General features: G+C 37.4%; 1 protein-coding gene across 1 annotated transcript in view; it reads right to left on the reverse strand.

Moving 5' to 3' along the window:
• Positions 1 to 1,755: 1,755 nt before the first annotated feature.
• MPP7 (membrane palmitoylated protein 7) overlaps positions 1,756 to 23,478 on the reverse strand; it is a 141,501-nt gene continuing 119,778 nt past the window's right edge. The window contains exons 15-20 of the mRNA XM_031059324.1: positions 17,269 to 17,439; positions 10,470 to 10,550; positions 8,559 to 8,652; positions 7,379 to 7,487; positions 6,297 to 6,440; positions 1,756 to 4,919 (exon numbers count right to left, since the gene is read on the reverse strand). Coding sequence (XP_030915184.1) covers positions 4,740 to 4,919; positions 6,297 to 6,440; positions 7,379 to 7,487; positions 8,559 to 8,652; positions 10,470 to 10,550; positions 17,269 to 17,439 — 779 coding nt within the window. The 3' untranslated portion in view covers positions 1,756 to 4,739. The remainder of the gene's footprint in view (positions 4,920 to 6,296; positions 6,441 to 7,378; positions 7,488 to 8,558; positions 8,653 to 10,469; positions 10,551 to 17,268; positions 17,440 to 23,478) is intronic.

A 23,478-nucleotide genomic window follows, 5' to 3' on the forward strand; every position in this document is an offset into this window, starting at 1 on the left:
TTTCTCTATTTCTTATCAACAAATTTTCAGGGACTGTTTGAGCCATTTGAACCCTCTTGGAAATTCTAAGGATATTTTCTCCACATATTGAAATGTGTAGCTGACAGCTTCTGCCACTGAGTCCTCAAAAATTTGTTTAAACAGATGTAAGTGTACAACTGAAACAGACGCAAAACAAAGTCTCAATAATCATACAGATTTACCCTCTTTTTTCAAATGTTGGATTTCAGCTACAGAAAATACCATACTATTTTACTATAGAGATGTAAAATCATTCCATAGAGTCTTCCAAATATCCAACTTGTATTTCAGACAGAGATATCAAGAGGGGAAAATTCTCCAGCTGTCTAGAACTCCAAAGTCTCTCATTTGTACTGCCATTTAACATAAGACAAAATTTAAGACCAGACTTTAACTGTTTCCAAATGTTTTTGTGTGTTTTTCTGCTGAAACCTTTAACTGTTATCTAGCACTAGAATTCTTAGACAACAAATACACCTACAGTCTCCCTTTAATTTTGTGTTCAGACATTTTTCTGTTGAATGATTGGTATCATACATTAATCATGGTAATATATGATAAATACATAATGACTCTGAGAGCAGAAGGATCTAGGGTAAATTTCAAGTACAAATGACTTTAAGCACTGATACATAGAAAACTCTTAATCCTGTGGGGAAATGACTGTAGAGAGAGCAGCAGCAAAAATAGACAAGTTTGACTTCAAACCTCTGAAGAAACTGTTCATCCTTTGAAACGATCTCACAAAAGCTAAATAAGAGCTTTACCAGTAGAAACCTGATCAGAAGTACATGTGGGAAATGCAGAATAGTGCACTGAAACAAAACAGAAGGTGCTTAAAAGCCTTCTCTCTAATCCTAGTATGTGTTAGGCTACTTTTTTTTTTCCTGGAAAAGGTATAACACAATGCAAAAAGTAACTGAGTTCAAGCATTACTTTCTTTGAGTCCTACAAATGAGCACAACTTCCCATGGGACTTGTGCGTGGCCGAGAAGTTTATGTGTCTGGTGAAACACTCCGAGTCAACAACTTGGATAACACTCTGAGACTGCAAGCCCAGACAAGCAGATATTTCAGTTTGACCCACTGATGTAAGCTTTTCCCCTCAGAAAGAAAATGCTTTATTAGGAGGTGGGCTGCAGGAAAGGGTAAACATCAATTCTGAAGAAGAGTTTGGCAATGGAAATGAAACACTAAGAGTTGTTATCCTTGTCCTGGGGTGCTTTGTTTTTCCATTTAAGATAATTGGACCATTAAAGTTAATAGAGTCCCATGAAATAACTTACTATTTAGGCATTTCACCTTTTAAAGTAATTTTGTTCATCCTGGAGAGGAGAAGGCTCTGAGGAGACTTTACAGCACCTTCCAGTACCTAAAGGAGCTACAAGAGAGCTGGAGAGGGACTTTTACAAGTCAGTGTAGCAATAGAACAAGGGGGAATGGCCTTAAGCTGAAGGATGGTGGGTTTAGATTAGGTATTAGGAAGAAACTCATTGCTGTGAGGGAGGTAAGACACTGAAACAGGTTGTCCAGAGATGTTGTGGATGCCCCATCCCTGGCAGTGTTCAAGGGCAGGTTGGATGGGGCTCAGAGTAACCTGGTCTAGTGGAAAGTGTTCCTGACAATGCCAGGGGTGTTGCAACAAGATGATCTTTGAGGTCCCTTCCCACACGAACCATTCTATGAGTCTGTGATATGTTATGCTGCAATTCTCAATAAAGGATAAAAAACACCTTCAGTGGTATATCAATAATTTATTGTTTTGCATAAGAAGGTAAGATCAGATTTCAGGTAAGACATCAACCAAGGACCTGATGGTGAATTCAAGTATAGATTTTGGTACAATATTAAAAAATACTACCCTTTGTTTGACTACAGCAAACAGCTAGAACACAATAAAAACATCTGGACTTGACTGTCAAAACATACATTTCTCTAAAAACCCACACAGCACAACTTGAATATGTGGAATATTGGAAACATGTTTAGTTGTCTTCGTTCCCAAATTCTTAAGAGTCAAAGGAACAATCCACCCCCCTGTTCCCCTTCGTATCCCAGAACAGTTCAGCACAGCTCAGGATCCATCATGATAAGCAGGCTCCTGTCCTGTTGAAACTGTTTGAATAAGACATTTTTTCTGCCTAGACCTACTGTCATCTCTGCCTGCCTCATGGAGGGCTTTGATTTTTAGCTTTTGAAGCTAAATAATGCAATAATGTTGATTTTTAAAGAGCAATTCAGTAATGTAATTAAAAACGTTTCTAACTCATCAAAGACTGTGCACATTTTACTTTGCTGGTTGGATCTATGTTTTTGAGATTCCCTTTCTTCTGCAGGTGTTACCATTCAGGAATTGGCTCCTGGCTCAGAGAGGGGGCAGGCAGCCATGGCTGTGGGAGCCTCCTGCCAGGATGTGCTGGGATCAGAGGGTCGGTGGCTCTGGGAGCTGCTCCACGCTGCCCAGGACAGCTGAGCTGCGTGCAAGATCCTCCCAGACCACACCGACCCAGGAATGGGAATTACATTAATTTCAAAAAGACAGGAAAAACAGCCTGCAGGACAGCCAGAACTGTTCCTACCAGGGAGTTTGCAGATTATTCTAGCATCTACTTCACAAAGAGAAAAGCAGGTCCCTTATGCAAGCGTGACTGTACCCCAGTGTTCCAGGACAGCCCAAGTTAGGAGCAATGCTAATAGTGTTTTAGTGAGGATTAAAGCCCCTCCTGTTGGAAATGGAAACATCCTGAGAGATGCCAAGGGTCCTCTCCATCTCCAGATATGGTGAAGTCACTTGGCATCTCACAGAAAAAGGCAAACTGACCCGCTGAATTCCATATCCCCTGAAAAACAGTTTGATTTTCAGTGATTTAAAAAAAATAGAAAATGTTTTCTCAACTCAGATAATCTCTATGCAATTACTTTAATCAACAAATTCCTATTTATGTTACAAAAAAAGTTTAAGTGCACCAGGAAAATGGTGAAATTTGACAGAAGTTACAGTAGAGCTGTTCAAGCAGAGCATGTGTCCATACTGGGACTCAATACATACTCTTGCATAAACTTTTCCAGACTCCCAGGGATTCTGCTGTTGTTTCTTGCATTTCATTTGTTTTATAAGACTCTAAGCCAAAAGCAATGGCCCACACATTAAATACACATTTAGAATAAAACTGCAAAACCTCATGGCTTTATCAGCATATGAACTGAAATAAAATATTTACATGGAATGTTGAGGTCCATTTACAGAGACTGTTTCAAATTACAGACTAGTAATCTCTTTAATAAATGATCACATTGACAAGAAATTAAAAAACTTAACATCCCTTTTTCAACCCTTTCATAAATATATAAAGTTTCACTAAATTCTTTTTTCTTTAAACAAGAGAGCTATATTCTCTTTACAGATTAACATGAAATAATGGTTTCCTGTTTGAATGCCACAGATGGGATGATGTGAAGTCAGCAAGTTCTTATAGACATTCTGTACTTACAAGACATATTCACAACACAACACACAGGTATTACTTGGTCTTTACATCTGTACTTATTTCCTGCATATCAGTAGTAAGTAAAGAAAAATACCAAATTATCTATATTAAAAATACATCCTCTAATATACATTTGCTTAACACTGACACAACAATTCTTAAAATGGGGTTTCCAACAGTCTTGTTTCCAGTGACAAGGATGTTTTTTACAGTGAACTCTACAGCATTAATTTATTTTTGAGTGGAGACAAAGTACATGTTACACTACTAAAAAGTATCAGTACATACTCAACAATAAGAAGAATTAATCTCTTTCAACTGCTTCTCAGATGTCCAAGGTTTGAAAATTTCTGATGGGAAAATTGTTCTAAAGTGTGCCAAAAATATTTAAAATCAATTTAAAGGGGAAAATTTATTCTCTACTTTGTTGCTATTCACATCACTTTGCCACTGATTTTACAGAAGTTTAATCCCAAAGACTTTGAAGTTATGTACACACTAACCCACATTTTTTCCTATTTAAATAATTATTCCCATGACTTTTCTTTGTTGTGCCACAGAGCATGCCTGAAAATATTTTTAATCCATGCATACTCACAGCTGAGTGTTTCACTATTAAGCCACTGAATACATCTTTCTTTCCATGATTATGTTAATTGCAAAAGAATATTTAAATCAGTCTGTACGTGTAAGACAAGGTTCACATCTAGAAAAGTAAAAACACATTGATACATAATTTAAACTATCGTGTCTTCCTCATAAAAATGTTGGTCTCCTTTGCCTGTTTCAGTTCTCTCAAGCACTGAAAGGGCAATAACTTCCAAGTGCTGATGTGCTCTTGTATGGGAACAATTATGCTTAAAACCACTGAAGTGCTGATCTCCAACATCAGTTTTTATTTTCTGCAAACTCTGTGTTAAAAACACTCACCTTGGAAACACACAGATGATGATAAAGAGGTGTTTGGCAGTTTTGCTACACTAGTATTTTGCTCACTTTACGGAGCACAGTAAGTCTCTGGTTTAATCTGACTGCTCTGCCCCATCTGTGGGAAGCAGAATTGAAGACACAGGAAAACAAGACTAGTTCCAAGTGCATGAAGAGTATACCTGCTGCTCAGAAGAGCTGAAATCCCTCCTCCCAAGAAAGTAGCCATCAAGTAAAAGCTTAACCATGCCCAAGGTTTAGATGCTGATCCAACAGCAGAGGTTTTGTCTGCCTAAAACGTTGCTATGAGTGTAGCCAGCTGACAGGAACCCAGAAGGTCTCGGTCTCCAACCTGTCAAAAGTTGTTTTAAGCTCACTGTAAGCTGTAGCGAGGTCATCGTTGACTATCACCTTGTCAAAAAGGTGGCCATACTGGCTCTCCATCACATGGGCAGATTTAATCATTTCATGAAAATCTTCTTCCTAGTAAGAGAAGTGCAATAAAGATAATAAAGATCAGTGCACAGCCAGTCCATAACAACCCTGCATAAACTCTTTCATGAACATGATATAACTGCTTATTTCTTATCTCATCAGGAGATGGAAACTGTACCTCTAATGAAAAAAAAAAATAGAGATTACCATTACAAGTGATCTCAGAGAGTATTCTGATGAGTTGACTCAGCTCAACAAGCAATTCTTTCATCTCTCCCTTTGTAGTGACACAATTAGTCACTGCATGGTAATTACAGAGACATTTTCTTTTAGCAGTACCAGCAGAAAATGTTTCTAGCTGTTTACTTTGATGATACATTTAAAGTTTCATTATGTTAATCTCAGCTTGCTATTAGCACTTACAGCACAGCCCTTTTACGAGCTTGGTAGGAGTAATCATTCTATGCCTTGTTTGATCTGGCTTAGTGGGTGTCATGTTTGGGGAGGGAACAAATCTTAGTAATTTGTTTAAATTACTTTGAGAGATGAAACCTGTCCTAACTAAACAATGGCCTGAAAGTTGCTCTTAAGAACAAACTCCTCTTACTTTTTATATACCACAAACCAACATTTTCTTACAGAATGTAATTTCCAAACTATTCCAAATGCACATTCTACACAGATACAGTCTGTGACTATATCTGTGACTCACTTTGAAACAAAACCTAAAAAGTCTTAAGTAACACCTGAATGAGGAAAAATGATATACAATGTAAATAAAGGTAAACAATCTAATGATGATCAACTTTGCTGTAGATTCAATTAAAATATGATTTCATTATATTACAAGGAAGCAAATATGTTAATATTGGGTAGTGTTATTTTTTTCTGACTTTTCACAAAACCCAGCATATCTCTTCTTCTTTCTTACAATGTTCCATTTTTCTATAACATTTTAAAAACCCTCTATTTCTCTTATCCACAATATGGGCTTTTTATTAAAGGATCATTTACTTTTTCAATTGGTTTTTTATATTTGCATTTTCCTCCAAATTTAGACCCCTTAATACAGTTGATGAAACAAATAAATTCTTATATTTGAATAGAAACATCTAAGCCTAGGTATAAATTTTTTTAAGGAAATCCACAGCATTGTCTCTTATAAAGATATGCTTGCACTGTGGGGGTTCTTTATTGACATAAAGTCAGAGGAGCATGGAAACTGAATACCCATGAGCATATCAAACAATGAAAACACCACAGTGAATGTGCAATGTGAGAGAGGTTAAGAAACAGCAAGATGCTCGTGTAAGCCCTGGCAAGTGCTGTCAATCAGAACCAGAGAACACCTTTATTTTCAAGGTAAACTGCTACAAGAAAACTCCTGACAGGTTCTCCTGATTTACCATGTCTAATTATACTTACAGTAAAGGGTTTTGCAGTTCCCTTATCATCTTTACTTGAAATAATCTTGGCATTTTTTCTGGTTTCTCTCAAACGGTCAAGTGATGGAGGTTTTATAAATATAACAAATGGTTTAAACTCATATGTCCGCAAGTGTTTCACTGTCTGGGAAGAGGAAAGATTTCATTAATTAGTTTATTTTGCACATGGAATTTGCTGTAATAAAAGAAACTCCCCACTGACCATAATAAACCCATAAAGCATTTCTAGGCAAGTATTTTTCATTTACTGCCATCCTGCTCTGCTGACCAGCATTGATTCATCTAGGGAGAATTTTCAGAAAGGTAAGAAAACTCTTTCTTCAAGGGTGATCATTGCTCTTGATTTCCACATGGCTGCTGGTAAATCCCATGAAGTCGTGCACACCGGTGCCACTGGCAGTGAGATGATGGAGAGGAACAGCAGGTATTCAGGGGAGGAGGAAAAGTTCAACCATACACTGGCCACCCTTGGAGAAGAGATGCTCTGGCTGGGTTTAAACAAACTAGTCCAGCTCCTAGAAGCACTGTGGTTATTAGGAGCAAAAAAACTCCCAGTGGAGCCGTTCAGCGGGGTTGAAAGACAAGGTCAATGAACAAAAAATGGTTTAGAGAGGAATATTCTTAACAATTATCCAGCCAACATCACATTTAGTGCATTCCTTGACTCATGTCCATCCTGCATGGAAACCCTTGGCATGAACAGTCTAGTGAAACATGTGAGAGAGTTGCTGGACTTGGTGATAACTCAAAACTATTCTGAAATTAAAGTTTCAGAGACAATCTCTTGCCCAAACTAACAGAAAGATAAATGGAAATACAGGAGCATTCTGTAATTAAATCTTTAGTATTATGCTGCAGGGCTTCCAATTCCTTTATTTACTGACTGTATATTTATCTCTTTTCAGAGAGCCTTGCTTAGATAAAGCTAGCAAGAAAGGCACTCAACAGTCATTCAGTTATATTTATTCAGGGATAAAGCACACCTTTTGAGAAATTTTTTTTACCAGAATTCCAATATGTAATATGGGGAAGTACAAGAGTTCAGGAGACATGCTTACTTACATGAGGTTGCACATCCAACAAACAAACTTTGTTTTTAGCTAGAACTGATCGAACAGAGTCTAAACTTGTTCCATAGTAGTTGTTCTTATACTCGCCATACTCGATAAACCTGTGGCAGAAGGTAAAAACAACTGGGATAATTTCCATTTTCTCCAGAAAAAAAGCTTACCAGTATGGTTTATAAGATTTAATTCAGAAGCAAAAATATTTTACTTTACATGAGAGTTCTACCGTGTTTTATAAAGGAAATGCTGTCAAGTACTTCAGCATGTCAATTTTAAGAAATCTTCTACTTTACTGCTTTCAAATCAGTAACACCTGCTTGTATTACAGTTAAAGAGAAAAAAGCACTGTAGTCCAACAGCCCACTAATGTTTTCCATCACCTCTTTTTCTGAACTAATGCAATGCAATAAAACAGTGGATAAGCTAAACAATAGAAACTACTGAAATTTCATTGCACACTACAGAATATCCAAATTCTCTGTCTCAGAAGAGGAGGAGTGATGACGGTGCTGGTGGAACCAAGGCGGCTGGTTATTTGCTATAAAAGTACAAGCACTATTTGCCAGAAAAGCAAAGCACAGTTTGAAGTTTCAATAAAACCCACAGCTTTGTGTCTAATACACTTTTGCCCGCTGAAACTGGGGCAGAATTTCAAGCTACAGAATTTTACAGGCTGCTGGAGAGCACGATGCTACCATTGTCTCTTCATTTTAGTTTACTTTCTGGAGGGTGTATAGGCAGGGGCTTCACTGTAGATCTCTAAATTCAAAAGCAGAGGAAGTGCCTGGCCTGAAAGAGAGCAGAACTATGCAAACATTGACTCAGGCACGTCTGCAGCACTTCCACAGCCCCCTTCCCTAGAGCTGCAGTGCTTTAGTGCTATGACAGAAGATGCTCTATTAAAAGAATGCTCCCCCATCCCAAGCACCTATAATTTCAGTGTCTCCTTGAGGAGCTGAGGAACTGAAACTACTTGTAAGCTTAGAAACTCTTGTGTTTGCACATACTCCATATTTTTCCCAAGCTGCTTATATAACAACATGTAATTTTAACACATCTTCAAATCACTGCAACTTATATCCACTTTGACTTATTATCTAAAATAACAACCAGCCCCATTTTATAATAAACCATTGTTTTAACTGCAGTTCTAGTTAAAAATCTCTTCAACATACTTGTTATTCTGTACATCTGTCTCAAACAAGTGCTTGGAAATGAAAATGTATTCGACACCATCACTTTCTTGGCTTCTCCTTGGACGGGTAGTGTCTGCAGTTTCATCATATAAAAAAAAGGAAAAAATGCACAAAACAATATAATGCAAACCAGTTCAGGAAAAGCTGAAAAGCACAGACTCTTTGTGCAATACTAAGCATAGCACTTTCCTCACTTCTGAAGCACATAAGGCTGCTCTGGATCTGGTAGGCAGCACACAAGCACATGACAGGATTGAGTGTTAAATACATGCAGGAAAATCAGGAAAAAAACTATTGGACAAGTATCAGATTATCATTTTTTATTAACTGGTGGAAAAATCCAATAAAATGAGGACAGATGAATAATAAAAGGAACAGCAGTCCATAACAATTACCCCAGCCTTGCCTCTTGTTGAACTTATTAGCATATGAGACCATAAAGGGAAACAAAGCCCACCATCCTGATTTATAAAATGTTATGTTCATTAACAACTCTTGTAGCTAGGGTATGTGAAGCATGGTAATAAAAAAATAGGGTGTGAACTTTATGTTTTAGTGCTTTTCTTTACCCTGTGATCAAAATAGAATTCCATTTTCTTTCAGTAGCCTTATATTATTTGCACTTCTTACTTTCCCCCAGGTAAGTATAAGGGTTTTGCTTGTAATATTCGTGGGGTTGTCATTTATGATTAATGACCCCATTAAAACATCCTATTTTGAACAAGTTGAATATTACAGCATCATGCATTCTTCATCACATATGGACATACAAAACCTGCTTGCAGCAACAGAGACTTAAATGCCATTTGATCTATCACTCCTCTTCTTCGGCTGACACAATGAGGAACATTTCCAAGACAGGAACAACGCTCTCTCTCCGAAACCTGACTTACTGAATTTCAGGGAGAGAGATTCCTTTACATGTTTGTTTTAAATTAAAACCACAAATTTGGAAGAGAAAAGAGAAAAGGCAGCTTGATGAATACTGTCAACTTTTAGAGAAATATTTCTGGGCAAATGATTACACATACTTCAATGTATTAAATATTTTGGGAACATCTAGAGTTTTTGTTATTGTTGTTTTCAAAAACAATACTCAGTTGAAGCAAATATATGCAAAAGAAATTGCTTGCCAAACTAAATGCATTAATTTTTCTACTGAGCAAATTCATTCATACATATACATTTCATAGAATATCTACACTTGCAAAAAACCTGAGAGAGAATCTCCCAAATTCAGAATGTTGGAGCCATATTTGTGAAGTACCCTATAGAAGGTACAAGTAGAAAGCAAGCCAAGAAATCAAAGTCTAAAACTGTTGAGTTCTTCTTATTTAAGAAAACCCAGTAAAGAATTGTAGAAGTTGATAAAACACAATGTTACTCAATTTTATAAAAATCACACTACTTGGTCAGAGACAGGAAAGAGGAAAAAGCATCCCCAGATGATCTCTTCTAAAGCTACTAAAAGGGATTTAATTAATTTATTCACTGGATTAAACTGTTTATAATCAATCTTCATTTTTCAGCCTAACAGATAAAGGCCAGTTTGCTGAATGCAAGCATTGGTAACAGAGCACATTTCAGTGCTTTACAGCCAAATCCAGGGTGTTCTTCAGCTGAGTTTCATTTACTAAACCTCACTGACATCAATCATGCTAAACTTGTACTGAAAGTGTACTGCAATGCCTCTGAGCCAAAAAGCTCTATCAGTTAAATCAATGCTATTTAATGCAGAACTGCAGCAGCACTTTTAAAAATAAGAAAAGCAATTTGGATGCCAAGCATGCATTTAGAGACCCAAACTTGAAAGTACCTTAAAGGTAATACAATAATAAAGGCTAATAATGCAAGCATATCACTAGAGAGTAGGAGTGCATTTTTACTTACGTGGCACTGTTACCCCGTAGTGCTGGGTGTCACTGATTAGCAATTTCCGTTTAAGTTCATTCAGTCCAACCCCTACAGGACCTGAAAGAAAAAAATTGTCCTGTTTCCCAAGCCAGTTGTCTCTTGTGTCTTCAGGTGCAAATATGCTCCAAGGTAAGACTACACAGCCTATAGCTGTGACATTACTGCCTTTTAGTCAGTGATTTGGAAACGCCCATGGTTCCAGCCTCTTCTAGTATATACAGAGCTGACAAATTTCAGGGGATGCAGTTGGCAGTCACTCTGTTATGACTTTATTACTGAGGAAGTACAATGAAAATAAGTTGCCAGCAAAGCTTTCTTTTCTGCAGCAACTACCCTCAGATTGCACCCACCTCCATCTCAGCCCTACTACAAACCCCTGCATGCCAACCTGCAGCTTTCCAGAACAAAAACTGGTTTGCCTGTTTATTTTGCCAGAACACCCCCAACTTGCAGATTAGAGGATCCCAGCTGGCATGTGCAAAGTGTCCCCAAAGTCTCTGCACTCTGTGTGTCAGCACAGCCTCACTCCCTCCTGCTGCTGCATCTCTTGCCTGCACCAGAGGTCCCTGGGGACAATTGCTTCCACCCTGCCATGCCCTGGGAGCACTGCTCCTTCCAGCCCTGCTGCAGGCAGGAACACTGCCCAGCTCCTGGCTGCCTGTAGCTGTCACCATCCACCTTTCGACTGCGTGAGGGTGGCACTGCATGGAGAGAGGAAGGAAGGGCAGTACTTGCCAGGTCACAACCTATTTGGGATGTTTGGGTTTCTTTCTTTGTTATTGATTTTCTTTTAAACTGTGCTCGTCTCCTGCCTGCTGTCTGAACTGGTCCAAAGCAAATGTTTCCTTCTTCATGCGACTGCCAAAGAGAGACCACTCTTGGAAGGAGGATGGCAGGAACAAACAAAGACTGCATGGAATTTTTTTGACCCGTCTTCTCCTCCACCTCCACTTGAGTAGTGCTGTACTAGAAACAAGAGAGCAAGATGTTCCTCTTGGCTTTCAAGTTGTCCCTAATTCTTAGCTGTTTGCCAGTGGTGCCTTAGGTCTCTGTGAGGTCACTCTGTCCTGTGAGGTCTCAAAGGCTCCACAGGCACTCGCTGCCTGTCCTCAGGAGCCCTTCATGCAGGGCTCCAGCCTGCCTGCCCACTTTGGTGACAGGGCCATGGTGCTTGCTCTGTGTGAAGGGAGCTCAGCTCTGCGTGTTCGTACATTTCTGACAGTGGAGAGCCTTCATTTCTACAGAGCCAGATCAACAGCAGAAGGCAAAGGAGAATGAGTCATTGGAACCATATCCTAAATAATGCAAGGATAATACCTGTGGTTTTAAGGAAAATCCTTGCACATTTAGTAAAAGGGACACGTGTATATGGAGTGCTTCTTCACAAACACATTTTAAACACTGTAAAAATGTTCAAACCCTAATAAACATTTCAATAAAACAGTGTTGTAACCACTACTTACTAGTGAGAGTCCAAAAACAGACTGATGCTTCAGTACCCTCAGGTGTCTATCTGTAAAAATGACCATACACCCTGTCTGGAGTTGAAACACATAATGATGAAAAGCAAGTGCTTGCTACTTTGCTACCCCAGACTAGGGTTCTACTGTAGAATCCTAGAGTTTCTACATTTAAAGTTTTTATGTGTTCACATCAGTTAAACACACAACTACATTTCAAGTTCCATCTCTGACCTTCCTGTAAATTAATCTATCAGTATGTATAAATGTTTATTTAATATGGTGTACAGCAGCCTCTACTGGTGCATGTCTGCAGAGGACAGCAATGTGTTATGTAGACAATGCCATTACTTTTGTTATCATTTAATTTTTTTTTCCTTTTTATAAGAGTTTAGCTCTTTAAGGCAAATATAGCCTTTTATAGGAAAAATAATTAAAACTCTTAATATATCCTAGCAAAGTAAACCAAACCAAATGAAATTCAGTTTTAAAAAATCATTCTATTACTTTTAAGCAAAAAATATTTCCCATCAAATTCACACAAATATTATTTCCTCAGTCTACATGCTGTCAAACCAACAGTATGCTTTTAGCTCTATTTATATATATAGAGTCCAAGCTTCACTTCCTGTGATACATGCTTTGGGAACTTAGCTTAACTCTGTTTCCAGATCACAACTTCAGTACTACTGTCTCCCCTTCCAGATTAACATTTTAAAATCATCTTTAAATTGAACTACTGAAAGGTGTAGAGTCTTATTTTTCAGTGCTGTCTTCACAGAGTTCTCATAACTGTAGCATATGGACACTGAAGTCTGATTCCAGCTCAGCAAAGCCATCCATTATGTGGATTTTTATACTATCTCTCCCAAGTTAGTATACAGTTCCCTTCTAAATATTCTTATTGTTTTCCTGAAGCAAAGATGCCATTTTCTAATAGTTATGAATCTGAACATAATTTGAACTCAAAAAGATAATAAAGTGTCAGGATTTAAAAGGATAACCCTGATTCTTATAGTCAAATATAAGACATCCAGGATCCATGTCTGTAGTGCAGTTTTGGTTTACTATAAATCACCCCAGGCAGCAATATTTACAGTTATGCTGACAGATTTAGAGATATTTTGCTTACTTTTTTAAAGGAACATTTGTGCTGCCTGTTGCATGCTAAGTCATGTTAATGGTCAAATCCTGCACAAGTGGACTGCAGTGCCTACCTCACTTTATTGAGAGACATCTGCAGAATTAAACTACCAATCATTAAAACTTGCACTAAATTTTGTACCACTCAGACACATCTGAAGAAAACTGAAAAACCTAAGTTTAGGTCTTGGGATGGTTAAGCCAATCAGCCATTCTTCACACAGACACATAATGAGTTCCTAGTAGACTTTTGGAAAGAAAAGGAGAGTGGTCTTTCAGAAAAGATTTTGTGAGTTAGATGACAATGTTCCTGCTGGGATCACAAGAACCCAGTAGGAGCCCTGCCCTGAGAGAGGCTCTGTGGCTCAGTTCCTAGTACACTACAATGCAATGACTGCACATGCATGTCTGATTGCAGCTCAGTGTGGTAGGAAAGGAGAACCTCATTATTTTGTGTTTCTGTACATTTTAACAAGCAGTGGGGGTGTACTTTGAGATCTGCTGTTCACTGAAGTAGGATCAGTGAGTTCATACTGGTGTTCTCATGGGCAAGGCTAGGCACTGTGTTACATCCTATGTATTTGTTCCTGAACCTTGCTGACCTTCCCATGCCTTCAATCAGGAAGTATTACAGCAGATAGCAATTATAGGTCTCTTTCCTCATTGTCCAGTTGGTTGACTGGAAGAGCATGGCCATGGGAGGCCATTTTCCTGCACTACTGCTGTAGATCAATCAAGACTCTGCAAGCCACTACCGAGCATGTTAAAGCTAAGTCAGGAAAGGTGGAGAGTTAAAAGGCCCTTTCATTTCATCCTCCTTTGCTCTGAAATAGACCTGGCTTCATCACAACTCCTGCATGATAAAACCAGAGGTGATGGATTAAAAAAAAAAAAATCTAAGCAATACAACAAATAGAGAACTTTTTCAGTCCCAGATTCCTTTTCTTTGCAGTAGTGACCAGAAGCACATCTTTGTGGGAAGTACTGGCAGCCTCATTCAGAGACAGAGGTTTTTCTGATCGTGCCGGACACCAATAACAACTTCTCCTTTATGGCTACATGCCTCTGGTCCTTGCTTCCACCACTGCCCACTTTGGACAGAGGCATCACCATGGGGGACCACAGCACCTGAAAGGCTCTGCACACCTCCAGTGACCACACTGCATGCACAGAACAGCGTGTGCTCTTGAGGACAAGTGCTCGTGGTTTGTTACTGACAACTTTGGTTTATCCTGCCTCTTCAGAAAGCTCTGACTTAGCTGAAACTATGCCAGAAAAAGTTATTGCATGTAGCACATTCATTCTAACTCTAAGGAAATAAAATTTATGCTACTTTGGATCTTAAAAGTAACCAGAGCAGAAGACTTTGTGAGCAGGGCTTTTCCCTCATTAATATAAATGAAAATTCTAGTGGCTAAATAATACAAGTCATATTAAAATATTCTACCTTTGTCTGATAGGGCTGTGAGGTATGTAATGCTTAGGATGCAGGCAATATTTGTGGTGGAAGACTTTTAGGATTTCTTGGCAGCTTGGGAACAGTAAGTTACTAGAAGCAGACTGATGACATAATATTGGATAATTTTGTTTTTACCAGACTCATCACAATCCTAACAATTAAAAGCACACAAAAATGTTCGTATCATTACTGCTTCAGATGATGTCATATTAGCCCCTAGGATTTGCAGACAAGGTAAAATCTCGACAAACTGCTACACTGAGCTGAATCTGAGAGTAGTGTGTAACACACAACAGAGCACTGAAATGACTCTGTGTGCAATTCGTGTTCTTCAAATTAGACTAGACCAATTCAAAATGAAGTGAAATTTGTTTTAAAGTTGTCAAACTCCCTCCCCCTAAAAAAAGGCAAAACCAAACCTAAATGTCCCCTTTTAAACAGTAAATCATATATTTAGACCTAGCTCAACACAACAGACATCTAGTGCCTCCACCAATTACAGCTATAAATTAATTATATCTCCCTTTCTTTCCTAGTACTACTATACAAATTATAGTCGATGTATTATATGGAATGCTGCTACTGGCACACAAAAAGCTTTTAAAATGTGTTTGCTTCTACTATACCTGTATTGCTTAGCTCTGCTAGTTTTTTCCACATTTTGCCCAAGACATTTTTATGGTATTGGCCAGACTTAAGCTGCTCTTAATATCCAGAGAAAAAACATTAGAATTACTGAAGTCCGCAATAAATTTCTGAATTGCTTTTGTTACTGAAAAAGCACTCTTTCTTCATTTGATTTATTACAACAAAAATCAAATGGAATCTCTAGGCATTCCTTAGAATAGACATATGCAATTTGTTATAAAAAGTCTACTTATCACACTTTTGCACTGCACTCTGTTGATGTAACTGTAAAATCAACTCAACCATGTTATTACTTGTTGTATATTACCCAAAATCTCACAGAGATCACACTAGTAGGTGGCTGATTTTTAGTGCTGGAGAGTGACAAAACTGTTTATTAAAAACTCAATTTAATGTTCCCTTGGATATGAGCGATATAAAAACACAGCTACTCAACAGTTCCTAACAGTCCCTGATAGAGGGTCATATTTCTCTGCTCCTTTCAGAATGCAGGAAATTTTACTAATGACGAACCAGCCTATGTGTTACTGCCACACTGACGAACCAGCCTATGTGTTACTGCCAAGGAAACAATAATCAATGAGACATTACTCACTCCTAGTGATGGTTACTCATTACTCATTGGTACTCCAATTGCTACCTTTGAAAAGCTTAAGATAATGCACTTCCTCTCTTTTTGGGAGACTGAAGCAAGGCATTTTGGTTATACAATAAATGCTGTGAGGAAGCCATGTCAGTGACAGATTATAGAAGAACAGAAAGCTGACTAAGAATAATATGTTGAGTCCCCTGCAGCTATGCTTGCATTCATCCTTGGCCTACAGAGGTCTACATTGCACCCACCTTTTATACTAGTTGTCCATTCACTTTTTCTAATGCAGTAGGTGGTTTTGTTTCTATCCACTTTCATTATCTGTCTTCATTGACCTCAGGTATTTATTCTGTTTTTTTGGGGTTTTTTTCTACATAGATATATTGATTGATCACTATGAGTGGAATATCAACATAATTCTTTTGAGTTTTAGTACAGCTTGACTGCCACATTCAGACTTGTAACCATGGCAGCTGTATTTTAATGTCATCTCCCCTTGGTTTAGGAAAGCTCTAAACACAATCTCCTAAAGCATCTTCATATGCAAGTTGAGATAGCTTGTTGTCCAGGTTTGAAAGGTGGACTACTAGACAGGTGGAAAAATGGAGCATGTTCAAAGGGAAGGGGTTAATGGTCTGTGCTCTACGACTCATTATAAGGGGAGTTCCCTGGGACGTGCTCTGTTTAACATCCATACCAACGACACAGATTGGGCCCTTACAAAGCTTGCTCATGGCAAGATGGGTGATACAAGTGACTTGCTCAAGGGCAGGACTTCCATGCAGAGAGCTCCAGGCACAGGCTGGCAGAACTTAGTGAAATTTGATGAGGACAAAGTTCTGCATTACAGGCTGGGGACTCACTGGCTGGATGACAAGGGCCTTGGGGTTCAGGTAGGCAGAGCTAAGCACGAGTCCCCAGTGCTCACTGGCAGCAATGAAGGGTAACAGGAGACTGGGCTCGACTACCAAGAGCCTGGCCCATAGACAGAGGGGAATGATTATTCCCCTTCACTCAGCACCTGTCAGTCCCTTGTGAGGAATACTCTGTCCACAACAAGCCCTGCACTAAAATACTGTTGATAAACTATATCAAAGACAACAGAGGGCCTCGAAGATGGTCAGGAGCTGAACCATATGACCTGTAAGAGAAACTAAGGGAACTGGGCTTGCCTGGCTTGGGGAAGAATGTCCTGGGGGGACCCACCAGCACCCTTCTGACAATCACTGAAAAGATGGAAACCACCTCTTCATTGAGGTGTGAGGTAAGACAGGGAAGACATGATGGGAATGCAGGTTCCTAAAGCTGCTGCCATCAGCAACCTGCTCAGAACCTCGTGTTGATCTCACTCAGTGGGAGGCTGGACCAGGTGAACTCCTGAGATCCCTTCCAATCTAAATGACTTTCTGGTAAGCATTGTGCTAATCAGCAGGTCTCTGTTTTACCAGGTCAAAAATAAAGAAAACAACTTACCAACCAAAACAACAAGCCTGTATTTCTCATTAGGTTGTCGTCTATATTTTGCAACTTCTTCATAGGTTGGGATATCTGCTGTATCATACTGGTCACTCTTCTTGCACTCATACATGGACTTGTTTGTTTTTTTATCTTTTCTGCTAAGACGAAAGCTTCTTCTAAAACCAGCTGCAGTAAGAACAGGGTTTTTTCAAAGTAAGAAAATAAGTCTTCTTAAAACATTTGAAAACAGTCTCTTCCAAACGTTCAAGGATTGGAGCATGGAATAAAAAGTGTATTATATGTTTAATAAGCCAGGTCATTAGAATGACATTTCCCATGTTTTTAAACTATATCAGGCACCTATTTAAACTGCAAAATTAAGATTACCAATAAAACAGAACCTTTGCAACAACAAACTGCAAAATATAATTGCTATTAAAAATTGTTAATAAATTGTTAATATATTTAGATTATTTTGACAATTTGAGTATCTTATAAATTGATATAAATACACAAGGCAATTCATGCAAGTTGGAGTTTCATACCACATCTAATCCACATCTATTAAATCACCATGGCACACAGACATCAAATACAACATAGGATAGAAACACATCTGGTGGTTGAAAGGGTTAATGAGAATTAACTCCTGGAACAATTCTCTTGTGCTTAGCTCCATGCTGATAGTATATTTTAAAAGTGCATTAAACCTTTCCTGAGTATGTTTAATAGTCAATCCAAGCACTCATAGTTAAATTACAATTAGAAACATCTTAGACAATACAGTATCCATATTATGGAATTAAAAGTTAATATTGCTATTAATCTATATTTATAATTGCATCAACTGTGTGATGTCTATTGTGCCTTCTAGAGAAGACTTGAAATTTCACATAGCTTTTAAGTACTCTCAAAGGAGAGAATCACTGGCAATTTCAAGCAGAACAGCACAAAAATCCATTTTACACTACATGTTAAAAACTAATTCAGTCCTCTGTTAATGACTACCTTAGAGTTTTTCAAATAAATCTTTTATATTGCATTACATTAAATTTTACTGGTATCTCTACAACACTGCTTTTGTTCTATAAGAAAGTACAGGAAAGACTGTGAAGACTGCAAAGCTGATTTCACTGTCTGGTGGTAGTAGAGTAAAACACAAGCTATACTTTAAAGTTGGAAAGCTGTACTGGAAAAGTTGTTGGTGTTTTTTCCCCAGAACACTTCATGGGACAGTAAACATGTGTAAACTTCTGGTGACCCCAGATTTTCAGCAAAATGTTTTCATATTCTTATAGCAGCACTTATGTTTAGGTGTTTGACAAGTAGTCATATTATCATTTCTTCTTCAAAGGTAATACTGTGCAAGTTCAAGATTCAGTTCTGCAAATATTTAGTACCAGATCTGAAGAGAAATGCTACAAGGCTTAGTTATAGGCTTAGCATTTTGCACACAAACAGTTTCATTGAGCATAAATTGTCATAGAACCTGGACCACAGAGGATATTAACCAAGTTAGTAAATTGATGTGAACCCCTAGACCTATGGGAATCTACAACACAAACATACACACAAAAGGTGAAGAAAAATTTCTTTGAGAATATCATGATGTCAACCCATTTATATTCAAAATATGAATAACTAAACTGAAAATCTATGACAAAGGAGAAGAACTAGCACCCACAGAAAGGGCAGATGATATTTTTAAGAAGTACAATATGGTCCAGACTAAGTAGGAGGTGGGCTGACATAGAAAAAGATGAAATTATGAGATATGAAAACATAATGAAATAGACTGGGTTACATTATTTTATTATTGAAATAATGCTGACATTGAAGTGACTGCAGTCAGAAACAGAAATGCTCTATTGGAGAGCTGACACCCCCACAAGAGGGCCTGGGAGATCTTGCCTGCCCTATGGTAAAGTCCATCACGACATAAGGATGTTCTCTTGATCACAACTATGCCTAAGTGTACAGACAGCTATATAAAGAAAGGTTAAAAGTAGCTTTAGCAATACAGACTACAGACACATGAAGCAAGTTACAAGTTTCCTGAGGCCTCATCTAAAATGCTCCTGATTAAAAAAACCCATACAAAACCATTTCAGGGTTTGGGCAACAAAAATGTTGCCCAAACCCTGAAAATTATTCTGTTTGCTGCATTTTTTTCTTTATAATCATTTTATGGAAAAACAAAAAAGAGAGAAAAAGTAAAGAGTAATTCTTCACCATTGACTACTAAATGGTTTACAAAATTAAGAGCTTTGTTACAAGACCAAGAATCCATGTACCTGGAAAAGGTAAAAAAGTAAGAATAATGATCAAATTAAGCTATGTCAGTGGTCTCCATTCCAGTTTGGTGTTGACCTTACAATTAACAATAGCTCCATGTCCCTGATCATCTGTCTCAAAATGCTACTAGAGTATCTTCTCAACCTTCACTTAAATAGTGAACTGTGCAATCTTTAGGAAAAGTATTTTTTCTGCAAAATCTTCCTATCAATTCAATCCCCACTTTTAGGTTTTGGTAAGAACATTTGTAACTTGTTTCTCTTTTCTCCAACCAATTTATTCAGATCTCATTAACAAACTATCAGGTGGTAGATTATTCAAGAATTTTCATTTCTTTCACTCCTTGAAGAAAGGAGAAAATCTTTCAGCTCTGTCTTCAGGCTGGTTTGTCCCTTGTCACTTTTACAGGCTCCACAGGAAACATAACAAAGACTCAGGTGATATGATTCCACTGCTAACATGTTTCCTTGAATAAAATATTTTATATTTCTGCCCCTGAAACTCACTGGTAAAATGAAAGTAGTAATATTGTCCTGTGTATTAAGAAAACTCAACAAGAAGTTCAACCAGAACTTAGACACTACTAATTAAACTTAACACTACTAAGCTTAACATTACTAATTAAAAAGAATGAATATGAAAAAACATAGAAACCAGAGTAAGGCTGACCTCTCTGCAGTGTGCTGGTGAAGATGCTCTTAGTAAAACCACTGACTATTAAAAGTTTGTAGTATGCTGTTTGCTTCACCACTTTATCACTATTTTCAGTTTGAAAGTTTTTTAAATTGTTCCTCAAAGTCCATCTGAATAACCCGTACAGAATCTCAGGAAAGTTTGCTTTAAATAGCATTCAAACCAAGGAAAACATACAGTTCCAAGAGGAAGGATGTTTCAAATATATCCAACACTTCTATGATACTGCTGCTGCATTCCTGAAAGCATATATGTACTCTCATATATGGCTTAACTTTACTGTGACCTAAAAGCTGTTTTATAGAAATGCTAATAAGTATTTTCTATTCAATGTCTGCATTTGTAATTGCATTTTATGTTTTATGTTATGGGAACTGTGACTGCACAAAAATACTAAGCTGAACTGAAACAATACTGTACTTTTAAAAGAATAAAAACATTTATGAAAAGGCAAAAGATATTCTACTAATGTTTGCATATTTTACAGTTTTGAAAACATAATTCATATATTTAAATTAACAATAGAGCATCATTAAGAATACAGTGATGATTACTACAGAGAACCAAACCCAATACTAATATGCAGCAGAAGAGGTTTCTATAAAATGATTCAAGTTAAAAGTAAATTTCTATAAAGAAAAATGGAAAATGTATTGCTTGCCTAGAATATTTGATAATATAAACCTTGATGAATATGAAAGGAGCTGCAGGCTACACTGTCTGTGGAACATGGGTATCAGCAGAGATTAACCTTAGCTGCCAAGTATGCAGACTATAAAATAAAAGGGGAAAATTCTATCACTAAAGCGACATAATCTCCTGAACACTGAGAAGCTTGCACCAGCTCACTGGTTACAGCTACACGTCTAGGAGCTTACTGAACATGCAAACCCATAAACTGCTGCTGGAATGTAACAGATTTGGTGAAATAAGAGCAGCCTCTGGAAAGAAAATATTAAGAACAAATGTTCTCAAGCTACTGATGTCTTCAGAACTTATACTTCTCAATATGAAATAAAAAATCATTACTAATAAACTTAATTAAGGCCCAGCAAGCAAAGAGAAATCCCTTAGATCTCAAAGAATTAAAAAAACACCTTAGCAGAAAAGTTTGATTATTCTTTTAACCATTAGCAGTATACATTTCATGATCTCAGAACAACATCTTACACTTACACAGAGAAATCCACTGGGGCCTGACACAGAATCCAAACTGAAAACACAAAATGTGTGAACCTGCCTGCCTTGCAATATTTTAAAAGGATGATGATGCAAATAGCTGTGCTTATTTACATTTAATGACATAATTCTGAAGAAGTAGATTGCAACTATGTTGTGTAAATTTCAGTCCAAATATACTAATAAAACCAGAAAGTTAATTTCTCAAATTCAGACAGACTACACTAACAGGAAGGAACAACATATAAATTAATGCATGCTTCATAAATTCACAAGTAAGACTCCAGAATGCTATAAAGCACTTACATGGCCTTTTGTTACTTTTCATTCACTAAAATCAATGCTTAAGTATGTGTTTAAATTACATATGTTCTTCACTGAATTTAATTTCATCTTAGAGTAAACAACTTCTATTTAATTGTAAATGCATTTAAGAGCACCCTTTGTATTCATATTACTGACAAAAGTAAGTTTGGTACCATGGTCATTATCTAGTTTTGTATGAACATAATATTTTTACTAGATATTTCTGGATATTATTTTTCCCCCAAAATATTGGTATTCTTTTTACATTGGCTTGTATACTGAGGATTTCTATTGTTACACAGGAACTGCACAAACACAGAGCAGACTTCTTACTATGTTTGCTTCTGGACTGATTCCCAGCTTGCACATTTAGACAGGGTTAATAAAAATTTAGATTATGTCTGGATTTTAAAGACGAAATTGAGAATAGTAAACAGATGATATTCATCTATATTTATTGTATGTTCATAAAGGTTCAAGCAATGTAACCAGAATTTAAGCTTGGCAAAGGCAAAGTCCTAACATTTTCCTCAGCAAGTCCTCAGGAAATTACAGCAGAAACATATGATACCATACTGTGGCTTAAATATTAGAATTCGGTGAAAAATCATTACATTTATCTGAGTCATTTTAGAAGAGAGGGTTCAAATTAATAGCAGTATAGCCTTGGACATAAAAGATTTGACCCAAAATGGTTCAGACATTCTGTCTTCTGAAGACTCTCCTCCTGTACTCCTCATGACTACCTTGTATGTGTGTGAAGTACATATCCTTTCAGAGAGGATCGGGTGTTCAGAGAGTAATCCGGTTCATGGATTGAAGTGCCAGAGCCCTATATATGGTTTGTGAAACAAGGAGACACTGGAGTGCCTGAGACAGTCTGAATGATAAATCACTATGTCCTGAGAGTGCATGCAAAAGATTGGTAACATCAACTGTCAAAAGCCTACCTGCTTGTTCTTACGATAGGAAAGTTTTAAATGAATGATTCTTAGTGAAGAGTTCCAAGAAATCTCTAATTTCTAAACCAAAAAGCTACTTATTTTATTCACAATCAGTGAATATACTTGTGTCCTTACCCCAAACCCAGTCCTAACATTAGTTTTTCTGCCTTCTGACTCTCCTCTCTGACATCCCACTCCAAAACTACACACCCAGCATGAGATGGCTGAAGGTACCGCTTCTGGACTGCTGACAATATTCCACGACATGGAAGCTCATGAAGAAGGAAGAAAGAAACCATTGTTTGAACTGTACTTAGTAATTCTGAATAATTTTGTAAAGTTTTGCCTAAATAAACTACAATGCATCCTGATATTTTGTTCTTTGCTTCTGGGACAACAGTCTTCTTCCTCAATAGGCCTCCTTCCTAAAATGGCCACGTCTTTTTTGTAATTATGGACCAAAATGTTTCAGTGAAAAAGGCTACAGTACCTAGAAAAGGTGGATTTTGTTTTGCTACCTTCATTCTCAAATAAAGCAGCAGCCCACTAAGATCTGATTGCAAAACCATGATAGTCTCACCCTAAGAATTCATGAAGTACGTATTTACATACAGAAAGAAAAGATTGGGGGGGGAATATTGTTCATGTTTCAAAGAAATTATTTGATAAGGAAGATTAATTTCATCTGGAATCACATCCAAATTATCATTTTCCAAACAGACCAAATATTTCAATACAATTACAATTCAACATGAACTTGATTACTTAACAAAGGTAAGAAGTGCATTTTCAGCATGATCAGATACTC

This window comes from Geospiza fortis, unplaced genomic scaffold (genome assembly GCF_000277835.1).
Source record: "Geospiza fortis unplaced genomic scaffold, GeoFor_1.0 scaffold75, whole genome shotgun sequence".
NCBI classification, from domain to species: domain Eukaryota; kingdom Metazoa; phylum Chordata; class Aves; order Passeriformes; family Thraupidae; genus Geospiza; species Geospiza fortis.